This window comes from Nicotiana tabacum, chromosome 8, assembly GCF_000715075.1.
Source record: "Nicotiana tabacum cultivar K326 chromosome 8, ASM71507v2, whole genome shotgun sequence".
In the NCBI taxonomy this organism is placed as follows: Eukaryota; Viridiplantae; Streptophyta; class Magnoliopsida; order Solanales; family Solanaceae; genus Nicotiana; species Nicotiana tabacum.
In genome coordinates, this window is record NC_134087.1 from 54,071,569 (window position 1) to 54,088,115 (window position 16,547).

The following is a 16,547-nucleotide window of genomic DNA, read 5'->3' on the forward strand; positions in this document are numbered from 1 at the left end:
TATTTACTTTGAGGATAGCTCTATAATAAAATATCTTATATTTTATTATTTAAGAACTCAAATTTTAGTAAGAGGGAATTGTTACTAAAATAGTTTTTAATAACATAAAGATCAAATCTTTTATAGCATGTGAATTTAGTTCAAATTGTCTACATGCTTAGTCCTAAATTGATTTACATCACATGTAATAAATAATTCAAAATTATGTAACGAACAAGCATGTGACATAAAAACAAAATTCAACATTCTTCTAACATGTTTAATCTATATATCACATATATCACAAAAAAGTAATTCATGCCAGAATATCATTATTAATTAACATCTCATGAACTAAATAACAATTAAAAACAATAATAGAATCATGTAACCTATTATAGATTCCCGTTGTATCTAATGCAAAATTTCAATTTCAAGTTTTGAACTATCTCAATAGTTATATGAATACATATTTTATCCATAATAAAATAATATCAGCATTCAAGCGATTTGACTATTGCACAAGACACATGTTTATGATTTGAACTCTTCAAATATAATATTAAAATATTTCGTAAATAAATTTTAGACACAATAAACCACGACTCTGATACCACTGAAGGATTTCGTATAGGTGTTCGTATAATGCAGCGGAAGACAATAATAATCCTAGGCAGATCTTTTCATGTTTAAAATTTATTTACGTGTCAATAGATCGGATCTAAGACGTACCTGGTGAAGAAAGTTTCGTTTCAAATTCTTCGATAGTGCGAAGACTCTATGCGTATCCACATCGAGACTGATCCTTGATATCAACCTTTTTATCAATGAAACCCGCGAACAAATTGAATGAAATTTGTATGCTGGAATTTTCTCAAAATCCAGCCAACAACACGACAAGAAAACTAATTCTCTTTGCCAAGACTATCTCTTAATTTTTACTACTCCGAAAAACTCTTTTTAATTTAACAAATGCTAGCTCTCTTTTTTTCCCGTAGCTTTTCTTGGCACTTAGTGATGTATTTATATATCACTTAAGCCAACAATACTTTCCACTAGGGTAAGGAAAAATTATAAGCGTTTGGGCTTTTTGTTTTTCTTTCCAATTCAAAATTGAACTTTAGAAAAAGGTAATTCCATTGAAGATGGAATCCCATTCCAAAACGGGAACCACCTTGACGACTAAGTCCCTTTGTGGACTTCATACGTGAATTCAATTCTTAATTGGATTTCACTAATTAGTCTTCATTAATTTTTATATATTTCATATATACATAAATATTAATTTTGTATATATCATACATATATATCAATCAAGAGATATAATTTAATTTCTATTCCAAATTTGAAAACTTCAATTTGTTCACAATATTAATTATATCCTCAATGCTAGCAAAGAATATAATAATATTTCAATTGGACTAATAACTCTATTTGACTAATTAAATTTGTTAATTTAATTGTCAAATAATAAAGTAACTAATCCTTTAGCGAAGATCAGAACACTCGTTAGTGTGCGACCCCATAGGTTCAATACTAAGCCGGTAGTAAATTCACCACATCAATATACTAATCAAGGGTGACGTCTAGCAACACTCCTTAATGACCGGATAGCATGAAGTATACAATTTACTCTCAAGAACCAGTAGAAGAATAACGTAGTAATTCCTTCCGTCCTTATAGCTCCGAGTCACCCTAGGATATGGTTGAACTATCAAATCCTAATAGGCGACCAACTATGTGTTCATATCAAATATAATCGACCATCGAACGACCTAAGAAACTCATTTCTTCTTTCATTCAATTGCCCTGGCCAAGGTCTTAATTTGGTCGTTTATAATTCATGACAACATGGAGCTTAAACTCATTACCAAGGGTTGACAAAGTCCATCTTGATCAATCACTAATTCTACAAGCATTTAATCATGCCCAATATCCTTTCAACTATTGTCCTAGGGCCATAGGTGTCTAGTATCAAAGCACACTAAATAACTTGTCAATTACTATGACGATCTCAAGTCAAAGGAAATTTTTACATCACATTCTTCAAGAGAATATCTTATTGACAGTTTATGGTAATTCTAACCATTAGGAATTATCCGATGAGTCGGTTCAATGATCATATCTCTATATGCATCATCTATCTATGTGATTCAGGAGATCAACTAATCTTTATCCCATAAAGACAATCACATAAATATTGATCTAACCGGATTACTAATGTCCAAATTAATAATCCTACGATCAAGAACAAATTTAGATTAAATTGTAAGAGACTTTGCTCTCATTATCATGATCTCTATCACGATAACAAATCTCAAAATTTAATCAAGGACCTTATCAAATTAATCAAATAATTAATAATAACTAAAGAAAAAAGAATGTTGATCACACCCAACTATGCCTTATAAAAAGGACGATGCGGTCGTTGCAAATATAATCCGGTTTACAAGTCCGGAGTCGAATCCCACAGAGAACTAAGGCTTAGCTACAGTTGTTCACTATCACCAAGAAGACAAGCTTGAACAATTCCTAACTTATAGATATTTAGATTCTTGTGTTTAACTAATTGATTAACAAATTAAAATAATAAATTAACAACTAAAGATACTAAGAGTTAGAGACAAGATTAAGGAGATCTAGAGTTATGATTTCCCCAATTGTCGGAATCCGTCCCGCTATGTCTTCTATAATTTCACCTAAGTATTATCTACCGATCATGAGCACTCTTATTACCGTAAATCTCTCCCGAGTAATCACGACAATTTACTAGACGCACTCTCCCGAGCTACGCTAGCTGGCTTTTGATACAACTCACTTCAGATCGCACCCAAGGCTTCGTTATCCCTAATCCCGCCTTTAAACCCTCGGTTATTGATCCCTCATATACTCTGGGAGTGGTGTTGTTCAACAATTACCTAAATATGCACTCTCTCCCGAGTTATGCATATTAAATAGGCACAACTAATTGATAGCTCTTCAATTAACTACAATAAGAACGTAGTTGAACAAATAGAGATTATACTACGGCTCAATTATATAAAAACATAACAAGAAATTATCCTACAAAAGGTTCTATCAAAACTCTAGATAACAAATTAGCTATTCATAATAGTATGTAAAACTACAATACTAAAAGTCATAACCAACAATGAAAAATAGGAAGAGGAAAGAAAAAACTTGTAGAAGAATTCTCAAGCCTTGCTCCTATTGTGTCTCTGCCTCCTTAGGTCAAATCTATGTCAAAAATATGTCTCTTTCAATTATTGGCCGGCTTCCTTGGTTTAATATAGGGTTTAGGGCTTAAAATCCCGTATTTTGCACTTTAGTCCCTGAAATTTACGCATCCTGCCGCGGTTTCACCGCGGTCGCGCCGGAACCGCGGCCAAACACCCTCTCAGATTCTTCAGTTGTCCGCGACTGCCTTCTGCCGCGGTCGCGGTTTTTGACCCTGTTACGTTTGGAATTTGGAAAAACGTAAAACATGAAAGTTGTAGCCTTTTGAGTTAGCTTTCCAACCATATTTTCTGGAGGGAAAATAGAGTTCTTAGTAAAACGTTATGTCTATTTTACTATACAGTGCGCAATATGCTTCTTCGAGTTTTCTTTTTGTTGTTTTATCATCCATTGATCCCCGAACGCGATCCCGGCTTAATTCCTTGAGCTATTACTCAGACTTCAAAGCTCCAAACCACTTAAATTCATTATATAACATCTATATAGCTCGAAATCATACCTACAAAGCATAAAACACACAATTAGTGCAAAACACTAGCGATTAAAGCGCAAACTCAACTAAAGTGCAGTAAATTAGAGTGTAATAATCGACTAAAATACGTAATTATAGCCTATCATCAACACCCCACACTTAAACCATTGCTCGTCCTCGAGCAATCAAACTACACTTTTTTTTATAGACACGACCTTTTTAAACAATTCTCCTAACTCATCACACCAAGAGTATTTAAAATAGACTAAGCACAAAAGCGTAACATCTTCACCTCAAGATTTGACTCATAAGTACCACGAATTATTCACAATTCACCTACTTACTCTAACATAGAGTCACTGACATTACCTTTCCTTCATGAATCAAGTGCCCTCACACAACAAAAGAGAGTAGTTCCACACAATAAAATTTAAGAACACTTAGGAACTCAAGATAGAAAGAATTCACTCACTCTCAGAAATAACTTTCATATGCCACAAAAGATGCACCATAAGCTTGCCCGTAGTGTACTACTCTACTAATGGAGCTCATTCAATCTAGGATCAATTAGGACTTTATTTGGTTGTAATGTAGGCTACGAGACAGGTATGATACATTTAGATATAAGAGTGACTACAACTCCCTTAGCACTTTAATACATATACTTTAACATTCAAACCCCATACTTATGTCAAGCCAAACTCCACCTTCACATCAATATACATCAACTCCCAAATTATTTAAGCACAATTATATCAAGAGTCACCGCTATCAAAGAATATTTTTTTTTTTACAGCAATACAACTTTTTTTTTCTTTTTCAATTCAAGAGACTCTTGCTTTTCAAATCAGTGCACCCTTTCTCCTTATTTCATTAGTTCCACTCAAAAGCCAAACCAACCACCCCACACTTTAACTTTTACAAAGTTCATAAACAATTCAAGTGCTCATGAGAGGTTACAATGGTTCAATAGATGGTTAATTCAAACAAATGGGTAAGGCTTGTAATGTGGTTGCCAAAGAAACAAGATTACAGGCTCAAAGGGGTTAACTACGATACATAACAATTAGGTGGGTAAAATATACATATCTGGCTCAACAAAGAAATGCCTATATCACTTCCTAGACTGAATAAAACTACTATTTCGCTTTGCAAACACATGGGGCAAGTTCTAGGCATCAAATGCAATGCACAGAATACAACAAATTCTTACACATACATGGCACATGACTCACTCAAGATTGGATCATCAAGACACTCTAGTCAAAGCAGTTAAGAAAAGTTAAGATCATACAATTTAAGGTACTTCTACAAGAGTCAAAAACTGAGCCTAAGCGTCACAACCAAAGTACTCACTATTCTCAAGGCATAACAAAGTCAAGAGATATTGCTTCAATTTAATTCACAACATAATGGCTCCTACTCCAAAAAAAAAACTAACTACACCCGGTTCAAATAAAACCCTTGGAAAAGAACCGTGGTTTAAAGAAAAACCAAGGGGTAATTATTACACTACCTAACAAAAGAAAATCTTTTTGTACTTTTTCTTTAGACTTAAATTCCTCAAGAAAATTGTCTAATAGATCCATCGTCGGGAAAAGTCCAATCTTTTCTATAAAAAAAAAATTGTTCAATTAAACTAATACAACTAAAATAGCATAGAAAGTCACCCAGACAATCTTCTCACCCCACACTTAAAATTGTGCGTTGTCCTCAATGCACACCATAACTAATAAAAAGGGTAAAAGAGACTCCCTGGTAGGCCAAAGGCCGAAACATTAACAGCTCATGGGGTACTCAGACTTCTCCCAAGTTTGGTCCTTTGTGCGGGTGCCTCACACTTAGTTTCAACCATTTGGTTTGCTGTTGCATCCTTCCAATACCTTTGCTTTCCATGCTCCTAGAAAATAAAAAATTGACACTACAAAAATAATACAATTAAAATAATAAAAAATAAATAAAAGAAAGCAATAAAGTTAGGTTGCCTCCCAACAAGCGCTTGATTTAACGTCGCGGCACGACGCGGATCACTTTTTGCCTCCACCTCGAGTTTATGAATTGAACCCCAAGTTTTGATTCAAGCTTATGATTATGGTCATGGGGCGGTGGAACGAATCTGACTGGCCCAATAAAATAATGTAGTATTCTGCACTTCTTGGCCTTTAGATGAGGTGTGTAATCCCGACTTTCTGGAAAGAAGAATTCCAGAATGTAAGCACTTTGTTCCTCATTCCTTGACTCCTCAAGTGGCTCGGACGACTCTATTTTCATATCATCATCTAAACACAATGTGGAAAAATGCTTGGAGTGAGGACCAATGCGCTCAACTACATGAACATTGGGACAGTCTACATTCTCAACACTAATGACAATAGAGTCAACTAAATATGTATCCTCAATATCCTTGGTTGACTCTAGTATCTCCTCTACGACATCGGCATCCTCAAAATCTAGATGGTTAGAGTGTTGGGGTTCTACTTTGGATCCCTCCATTGGCACCTCAATTTCCGTCTCTAATGCAAATTGCTCCCGGCTACTATCCATAATATTGACATATTGAGCATTAAAAGCTTCAACTAGTTGACTCACTTGAGCCTCTAAGTTGCGAATAGTTTCATCTTGCCTTTCTACCTGCAGCTGTATTTTACTTTGTTGTTCTATAATGCACTTTAACATATCTTCTATCTTCTTTAGGTCAGCTTCCCTAGGTTCTTTGTTCCTGTTATCCTCACAAGAAAACGTAGAATCATCATAATAAGGGGTTGGGGGAAGATAAGAAATATAAGCACAACCATGAAAGTGACCATCTTGACCACCACACATATCACACACATTCCACACATAAGATTGAGTTGGTGCACATAACTCGCTCTCGTGAATATTTTGATAATTTTGCCAAGGGTAGTTTTCATCACAATATTCGTAAGGAGGATTAAAAGTAGAATTACCAACATCAAAAATTTCATAATTCAATGATGCCATGTTTTTTTTAAATCAACAAGTAAAACAAAAAAAAAATCAAATACAAAAAATAAAAATAAAAGTTCAAACTTGAAACCTAGCAATATGTACACCTACAGCTACACTGTTAGTTCCCCGGCAACGGCGCCAAAATTTGATCACGCCCAACTATGCCTTATAAAAAGGACAATGCGGTCGTTGCAAATATAATCCGATTTACAAGTCCGGAGTCGAATCTCACAGAGAACTAAGGCTTAGCTACAGTTGTTCACTATCACCAAGAAGACAAGCTTGAACAGTTCCTAACTTATAGATATTTAGATTCTTGTGTTTAACTAATTGATTAACAAATTAAAATAATAAATTAACAACTAAAGATACTAAGAGTTAGAGACAAGATTAAGGAGGTCTAGAGTTATGATTTCCCCAATTGTCGGAATCCTTCCCGCTATGTCTTCTATAATTTCGCCTAAGTATTCTCTACTGATCATGAGCACTCTTATTACCGTAAATCTCTCCCGAGTAATCACGACAATTTACTATACGCACTCTCCCGAGCTACGCTAGCTGGCTTTTGATACAGCTCACTTCAGATCGCACCCAAGGCTTCGTTATCCCTAATCCCGCCTTTAAACCCTCGGTTATTGATCCCTCATATACTCTGGGAGTGGTGTTGTTCAACAATTACCTAAATATGCACTCTCTCCCGAGTTATGCATACTAAATAGGCACAGCTAATTGAGAGCTCTTCAATTAACTACAATAAGAACGTAGTTGAACAAATAGAGATTATACTACGGCTCAATTATATAAAAACATAACAAGAATTTATCCTACAAAAGGTTCTATCAAAACTCTAGATAACAAATTAGCTATTCATAATAGTATGTAAAACTACAATACTAAAAGTCATAACCAACAATAAAAAATAGGAAGAGGAAAAAAAAAACTTGTAGAAGAATTCTCAAGCCTTGCTCCTATTGTGTCTCTGCCTCCTTAGGTCAAATCTATGTCAAAAATATGTCCCTTTCAATTCTTGGCCGGCTTCCTTGGTTTAATATAGGGTTTAGGGCTTAAAATCCCGTGTTTTGCACTTTGGTCCCTGAAATTTACGCATCCTGCCGCGGTTCCACCGCGGTCGCGCCGGAACCGCGGCCAAACACCCTCTCAGATTCTTCAGTTGTCCGCGACTGCCTTCTGTCGCGGTTCTGCCGTGGTCGCGGTTTTTGACCCTGTTACGTTTAGAATTTGGAAAAACGTAAAACATGAAAGTTGTAGCCCTTTGAGTTAGCTTTCCAACCATATATTGTAAAGCTCAAATGGAGTTCTGAGTAAAAAGTTATGTCTATTTTACTAGATAGTGCGCAATATGCCTCTTCGAGTTTTCGTTTTGTTGTTTTATCATCCGTTGATCCCCGAACGCGATCCCGGCTTAATTCCTTGAGCTATTACTCAGACTTCAAAGCTCCAAACCACTTAAATTCATTACATAACATCTATATAGCTCGAAATCACACCTACAAGGCATAAAACACACAATTAGTGCAAAACACTAGCGATTAAAGCGCAAACTCAACTAAAGTGCAGTAAATTAGAGTGTAATAATCGACTAAAATACGTAATTATAGCCTATCATCAAATGCCATATATTTTTTTTATATCAAATAACGTTCACAAAAATATATTCAAATCATCAAATATGAGATTGGATTTAGGGAATATCCACTATATCCCTAACAGGAAGTTGCACGTGGTGGCGACTGATAAAAAGGTAAAAAGATACAAAAAAAAATTATAAATAATAAATTAAGTCTTTTCACTCTCTCAATAAGAGGTGATACACTCTCTATCTCTATGCCATGTCAGCATCATGTGTTCAATAGGCACAACTATGAACAGGGTTTAGGTGTTCAATTGGATCAAGGCTTAATACAGTTATTTAAAACAAAAAACTGGGGCAAGTTTAAGGGGTAGCGTATGTATTTAGCCCCGGGTAAAGCGTTTCGACGCTCAAGAATCCCTTGAATATGGTCATATAGACTGTATTATGTTCCACATAGAATCTTGGTTAGCTACATGTATTGCACAGCCAAAATAGCCGATCGCTGTTTCATGGCTTACCTTGTTATTAAGGTTGCTTGTTTACCAGTATAACGAATCTTTTGCTACTTTACCCCAAAAAGAACTTGTTATACTACAAAAGAAAAGTTAAAATATGACCATAATTGAAGATAGTTGATGCGAGGTGTAAAATTCTTGAGAGTAAATGCCCCATAGGAAACAACAGCTAACAAAAAAGAAGGTGAAATCTAGTGACGTGAAAAAGCAAAGAGCAAACACCCAAAGGACATGTTACAATACAAAATTAAAACTGCTAGACTTGCCATGAAAGAAGACATAAAGTTCATAAAAGCCAACAGCCAAATAGCAAAGAGGCCCTACACCTGCTAAACACTAGAAAGAAAACCTCATCTATGCTGAAATTATTTTTGTTGGGACCATTATACATCTACCATTCTACAATGAGATACCAGATGGGAAGGGGAAAAACAAACTTTCTAGAAAACTAGTTAAAGAAAAAAAACAAATAGCTAGGAGTGAGGTGGATCAATGGGAAGTGAAAGAAATGCAGCTATCGTAGTTATTATGCAGGTTGAGAAACATTGATGTCAGCAGGCTGATTCCTCGAGTCAGGGGCCAATGATGGCCAGTTATCTTCATGGAAGGAAGAATTCGATACTACAGTTGGTTTTGCTGATGATGAGTGATAGGCCTTTTCCATATCTGTACTAGATAGAGGAACAGCTGCAGTTATGGGCTCGGACTTGTTCTTCTTGGTCGTCGGCTCATGCTGAATTCCAGCAAGGAAGCTGCCCACAACAATCTGATTCATACCAAAAAAAAAAAAAAAGAGAAATATGCCAGCTGTCATAACTGATAAACCACTCTGTATTGGAAGTACTTGCTAATTTATTCATGAGAATAAATACATCTATTTGTCGTATAAGCACAACGTCATTCCTACGCATAAATAGCACACTGAATAAGGGAAAATCAATACCTGCACAGGACTGGCAGCTACCAATAGACCGGCAACTCCGCCACCAATAACACGTCCATCAGGGCTTGCTAGAGACACACTCATCCCTCCAGATCTGTTTCTCATTCCTCCGGTCTCGGATTGGATAAATGATCCCGTCAAAGACAGTATCTCAAACCGGCCCTATAGGAAGAACGGTAGAGGGAGTTTATACATAAATGTCAACCCTAGACAATAAACAGACTGAGAAATGACGTTTCATCTATAATGCCAATCATAAACTGATTTCAGGGACTTGGATGATACCATAGTCTACATGTACAATACAAGGCACATAGTCCATACTAGACACTGAAGAACGAAGGCACAAGTTTTAAGATAACAAAAGCATTGTGCCTTAAAAGATTGCACCAATAAGATCAATTTCCTAAATGTGATTGTTCTAACAAATAATATCCCTGCCCTCAAAGTGATCATTCTTTCACAAATAGGATCAATGCCCTCAATCTACATTAGCTTTACGCCAGTCCTCTTCAACCAATACAAGCCAGTCGTTCCAAGTCAAATACAGAGCAGGCTATGCATAGCCATTCTCAACAAATTTGTGCTCCCCCTCAACAATAACAATTTTTTTTAAGAAAACAGATTACAGCTGATGGAAGTATGCTCATAAATATGACATGAAGCCACGGGATTTTAGTTACACCTTCTATTTTTGAATGGTACGGGCTTTTAATTACACCTTCTCTTTTTGGTACGGCCTTTTAATTACACTCACCAAGCACAGCTTAATCTAATCCCAGAACTTGTTATTTTCCTTTATTTTTTAGATACGTGATTTTTAATGAGTTATATTGAGCTATCAGGGTTTAGTTCAACAACTTTATTCATTAATTAAGGGATAAAAACTCCCGTAAGCAAGAGGTAAGCATTAAAGAAAAGAGAACCTACAAAAATAAATGCTTCTCTACAACAGACACTCGAAGAGAGAAAGACACCTAGATGCAATGCTAAAATGTCTATGGCTTTTCATTTGATTGATTACTAAAAGTGAAGAGTACTACATCATTTGATTGGCCAAGAAAAATAACAAAATAATGGAGTATCACGCCTAGAAGCCAAGCTCAAATGTCTATGGCTCTTCAACAATGATACGGAACAAAAAATGAGAAGATTAACCATAGCAAGAGCAAAGTAACTAGTTGCAACACCTCATATGTTAATGTACCACCAGATGAGTCCGGTTGGCGAAGTGTGACACTGGAAATTACACCATTTGCTGAGAGAATGCATATTGCTCGAGGCCCTTGTTGGGAGAATGATATAACCTTCATGGTGACATCCTAAAGAATTTATCATAATACGAAACATAAGCAATTTGTTATTGATATGAATTGACAAATAGCAAAGTCGCTTCTTTCTTCAGTTACAGATGGGGTTTTGTTGGGTTTGGGGGGGGGGGGGGTTTAAATTGCATTATCATTGGTCAGGTGAAACCATGAACTGCCATTTCCAGGTATTCAACTTTTTCTGAATCAATCATCAAGTTTGTTTCTTACTGAATGAAATCATTAGATGCAACAATTTCGAAAAACAAAGAAATCTAGTGTAACCAACAATGTAAAATGGATTGGGAAAGAGATGCATCATATCTGAACTGAAAGAAAGATCAAAAGGAGATTGTACATGGAACTCATTATCATACAGACTTTAGTCATGCCATAAGGAGAACTTCCATAGGTACTAGTTATGGCTAAATTTTACCTCTCCAGTGTTAACAGTGATAATATGGGGCGTGAAACTAGCACCGACCGAGCATGAAACCCATTCACCTACAGAAAAGACTTAGCATTAGTAATGTGACATGAACCTTCAGATACCAACATTCAACTACAGAACCATAATTTCATGTTTGGATGGGGAAAAGAAAATCGAATTCACATCTCTTTTCTGTAAAATAAGAAACTTCTCGTTTATGACCTGAATATTATTACATGATGCAATCATGAATTACCTAGAGGGAATGGTGCCTGAACAAAACACAGCCACACCAACCAATCAAAAAGAGAAAAAGAAAAAGAAAAAGACAGAAATCATTCAAGTAATTTCAACTACTTGCAAATATTTTTGAACATACAACTTATGCTTATAATAGAAGTTTAGAACATTATCTGCAACCTCTGCCAAAGAGAAAAAGGGAATAGGAAACAAAGAAGTCTTAGTTTGTTACAAAATTCACAAAGAGACACATTTCAATCATAATGTTTTATAGATATAAATATTTGAAAAAATTGTATTCAAAGAAAAAAAATGTTTTGGCTCTCTAAACAGAAATTGTCATTATTCTTGTGATGGACAAAGCGCGACAGAGGAGTATGAAATAAGAAAAAGTAATCCAAATGTACAAATTCTTAATTTTACACAACTAGTAAGAATATGTTGTAAAAATAAACCTACACTTATATAACAAAGCAGATGCATTCTCACCCTTAATGGTGGAGAAAGTAAAAAAAAAAATCTACAGACAGACTTCCAAAGATAATAAAGTAGAGGATAAATGGCAGCAAGGTAAAGCAAATAAGGCACCTTTTGCTTAAGTAACTGAAAAAGGCATGGAGAAACACAAGAAAATAACTTGAGTTAATTTCCAAGAACATATGAACATGCTAGTATAAAATGAAAATCTGTTTATTCACAAAAAATTATTAGAAGTATCTGTATCACATGAAGCTCAAGTAAGGAACTTCTGGAAACTTTAGTTACTTAAAAGTCACAGCAGGAAGTAAAAGTAGCTGAAATATCAGGTATGTATGTTTAAGCAGTAGATCAGTGAGTGTACTTGTTTAGTCTTATTCTATTACTAGCAGCAACTCTATACCAAATCTAGAAAAATCAACTTCCACATTTAACACTCATGTCCAAAATGACACCTATAGTTTAAGATTCCCTACTTCTCAGACCAGCACAAATATCTCACAGGTCCCACGTCTACACACACACACACACACTCTCTCTCTCTCTTAAATCCAAACACCAAACACTAATTCCACTAATAAAAACAGATCAAAACATATACTCCTACTACAAAACTTAGAACATCTCAATATAACTAAACAAAAAAAAGATCATTAATCTAACAGACTTTTTTTTACCTGAATTCTGAACATCAGCTTTAGGTTGATAGACCTTAAGAGCTGACCCAACAGGCCGGATTTTCGCCCGTTTCTCCGACGAAAAATCAATGACCGGAGATGGTGCAGCGGATGAAATAGGCTTAGGAGAAATAACAGACGCGGGTAATGACCCATCTGGCCCATATTTTCTGGGTCTACCTCGCTTTTTCTTCACTGTGGTCATTGCTAAAGCAGCAGAATCTGTGGTCACTGCTGGTGTTGGAGAAACTGATACACTCACCTGCGCCTGGGCTGCTACTGCTACTGCTTGAGCTGCTGATCCAGTCATCACCGGGGCAGAAGGATTCTCAGTGGTGGTCCTAGGTGCCATATGGTAGTCTGACGGAGCATCTGATCCCACCACTCTTACTCCACTACTGCTACTCACATTTTCCCTTCCTTCCATACTTGCCCAAATATTCCACCAACAATATTAACCCTAATAAAAAGAAATAATCTCTTTTCTACTTCTTGGATTCAAAAGTCCATAACTTTTCCTGTATTCCAAACACCAAAAAAAGAACTCTCATTAGAAAAAAAAATCCAAATAAATGAAGCTTAAATTTTGCTGACTCCAGGTTCAACAGTAATACTGTTCCTTTTTTTTTTTTTCTCTTTCAAAAACTTGAGATAAAAACACCAAAGCAACTGATGGCTACGATCAGAAAATTTTACAAAATTTTGCAGCTATTTTTCTGAAATGAAGAATGAAATTAAAGGGAAAAGATTGAATTTTTAAGTGATGAGAAAATGTGAAATTTTGGAGTTTTGAGGAGTTAAAAAAGCTAATTTAGGTTCCTAACTTTCCTCAGATTGTCCGAGTAAGTATTTAACGAAATATAATAAAGATGGAAAAAGAAATGATTGAATATTAGGTTATTGTAATAATTAATTATAATAGGGGGAGATTATGTATTTTGTTTAAGAAAATGGTTGGAGTCCGGTAGAAAATAAAATTCTGAAAATGAGTAATTGTAGTTGGGAAAGGTGAAATTAGGTTGCCAATGCATAAAGACAACCATCATTTTTTTCTTCTTTTTCTTTTTAAAGAAAGTAAAAAAGGAAAGGAAAGAGAAATAAATTAATAAAGTAAACAATAGGCATGTAGTTTTATGACTATGTCGTCTATATCATTAATTACAATTAATAAACCTTTTATTACGCAAATACAGACAAAAAGGTACGAACATGAATCTGAAAACTATGAAAATTTTGTAATAAGAGAAAATTTTAATTCGACTTTTCTTTTTCTTTTCTAAATATTTTCTGCTTTTTCTTTTCTACGTTTTTTTCTGCAAATCTTTTTTTTTCTGGTTTAAAAGATAAACATAGATTAGATTAAAGATTGCGTATAGAGACCGGATGCCCGTAGTGCATCCTCATACATACCGATGCACCAGCAGTGGGTGCTAAAGCATTATACCTAACTATATTACTACCACAACTATGATTGTCACTATTACCATACGTATGTACAATATCATAATTATTAGAGTGAGGCCTATTGTCATTCAAAACAATTTCCTGCACTGCACTCTTCTCTTGCTCAAAAACTGCATATGCAAAATCTGGGTTGCCCTAAAAAATATGCACCATCGGTTGAATGCCAAAATTGCAGCTTTCCTTCGCTAGTTTATCTGTAACTATATTCTGTTTTCTGTACGCATGTAACACTGTAGGTTTACCCAACCTGTCCAGGAGGTACCTACAGTCAGAAATTAAGTTATTAGGTGCCACCTTATTAGAGTTGAGGAGCGTTATGATATCCTTTGAGTCCACTTCAACTTCCAGTGGTAAAAGATTATGCTCGAGAGCTAATTGGAGACCCTGTATCAAAGCACGTAGTTCTGCAGAAGAAGGCAAATCAGTTGTTCAGTTGTTATTGCTGCTGCGAATCCTAAAATCCATTCATTAATCAACTTGTAACCTAACAAATAAAGCTTAGATCAAACAAAATATCTTTTCTCTGTATCAAGCATAACCTTAACTTCAACAAAAAATAAAAGAAAAAGATACATTACCTTAACACAAGTGAACAAGTTCGTTAAAGGGGTTCGAACGACAATGTGATCAAGTTCAACCCAGAAAATGTGAAAACTCTCCCTATCAACGATCTACTTCAGAAAAGAACTCCATACACCTTACCTTTCTTAGCAAACACCATGGATGAATTTCAACAACAACTTCAACAGACTACTACGCCTACAGAACCACCTGATATTGGATTTATGCAAATTGATAATACAAATATGCTTACACAGCCTCCAACCTTCTTACAAACTCTACTAACTGATAAATATCTTATGTCAGCCCCAACCACGCCAATACTCTCCTCAACCACAATAGATCTAACAGATGAAATTGCTCACAATCCTACGGACGATGATACTTTTATACCGATTACTTCGACTGATAAAACATGATTATACGAACCGTGGAAATACTCTGTCATTGTAAAGTTCTTTGGCAAAAGGATTACGCATCAAATCATGCATGATAAGCTGATGTCCTTATGGAAACCAACAGAGGCTCTCCCCATAATTGATTTGGGTTCTGATTTCTTTCTCATTAAATTCCAAAGAGAAGAAAATATGCATAAAGCTTTGCACGGAGGACCATGGTTTATTCTAAGTCACTTCCTAACTGTCAGAGGATGGGAACCTAAGTTCAAAGCTTCCTCTACGCAGCTTACATATTCAGCCCTATGGGTCAGGTTGCCTGAATTGCCTACAGAGTTTTATGACTTGGAAATACTCAGAAGGATTGGTTCTAAACTAGGGCGACTGCTAAAAATAGATACATGTACATCTTCAACTACACGAGGAAGATATGCTCGTATATGTATTGAGGTGCCTTTGGAGAAGCCATTAAAAACACATCTATATATAGGACACCATAGGCAGTCCCTTCTATATGAAGGGTTAAATCTTTTATGCACCAACTGTGGGAGATTTGGACACCCTGCCAATAATTGCCCTGAAAGTATTAGTGTCCCAAAAGATCAAAATGAGGAAAACAAACAGCTACAAATCTACTACTGATACCATACCATTGGAAAACAATGAATGGAAAACAGTAATCTTTCCTAAGAAAAACATCCATCTACCTAAACAACTCCCTCTGCGCAAGGAGCAGGCAGCTACAATGGCGGTTGCACCAGTGACACCGACACCGACACCACCAAGTAAGTTCTCTAACCCTACTCAGGCTGCATTGGGCCAGGTCTCCCCCACTAGGCCTGTTAGGTCACAGGAGCCCACGATAGAATTTAAAAATAAATTTGAGTTGCTCTCTATAATTGGGCACACAGATTCTCAATCTGGGCAACCCTTCCAAAGCCCAATAAATCATAATAATAGTAATAAATTACTACAAGCCCAACACCATGCCAATAAACAATTAGTGGATGCTGATAAACCACCACTCGTAATAACCAATCCTCTGTCATTTAACCCTAAGCCTACATTACCAACAGATCACTCTTTAATCTTAGTTGATTACCACACGTCTCACCAGGATGTTCCGACACACACCTCTATAAGCCAATCAACATTAACCAAGTTAGAAGTACCTTTACAAAATTTGGACACGTTAAATCCACCTCAAACTAAAGGGGTAAAAACATTGCATGCTACAGTAAATACAGTTACTTCTGCTGATAAGTTTCTTCAAAACCCATGCAAAC

The 16,547-nt window shown here is 35.7% G+C and overlaps 1 protein-coding gene across 1 annotated transcript; it reads right to left on the reverse strand.

Moving 5' to 3' along the window:
- Window positions 1-9,007: 9,007 nt before the first annotated feature.
- Window positions 9,008-13,822, reverse strand: LOC107759641 (AT-hook motif nuclear-localized protein 1). The gene is made up of 5 exons (XM_016577625.2): window positions 12,842-13,822; window positions 11,454-11,521; window positions 10,901-11,032; window positions 9,711-9,872; window positions 9,008-9,533 (listed from the first exon to the last, which is right to left on the reverse strand). The coding sequence occupies exons 1-5, from the start codon at window positions 13,266-13,268 to the stop codon at window positions 9,294-9,296; spliced, it is 1,029 nt and encodes a 342-aa protein (XP_016433111.2). The 5' UTR covers window positions 13,269-13,822; the 3' UTR covers window positions 9,008-9,293.
- Window positions 13,823-16,547: the final 2,725 nt, after the last annotated feature.

Excerpts from the sequence above, each read along its gene's own strand:
- LOC107759641 (XM_016577625.2), bottom strand. The coding sequence starts at position 13,268 with ATGGAAGGAAGGGAAAATGTGAGTAGCAGTAGTGGAGTAAGAGTGGTG. Across the intron at positions 11,522-12,841 it reads AGCTGATGTTCAGAATTCAG|GTGAATGGGTTTCATGCTCG; the intron begins GTAAAAAAAAGT and ends TCTTTTCTGTAG. Across the intron at positions 9,873-10,900 it reads GTGGTACATTAACATATGAG|GGCCGGTTTGAGATACTGTC; the intron begins GTGTTGCAACTA and ends TTCTTCCTATAG.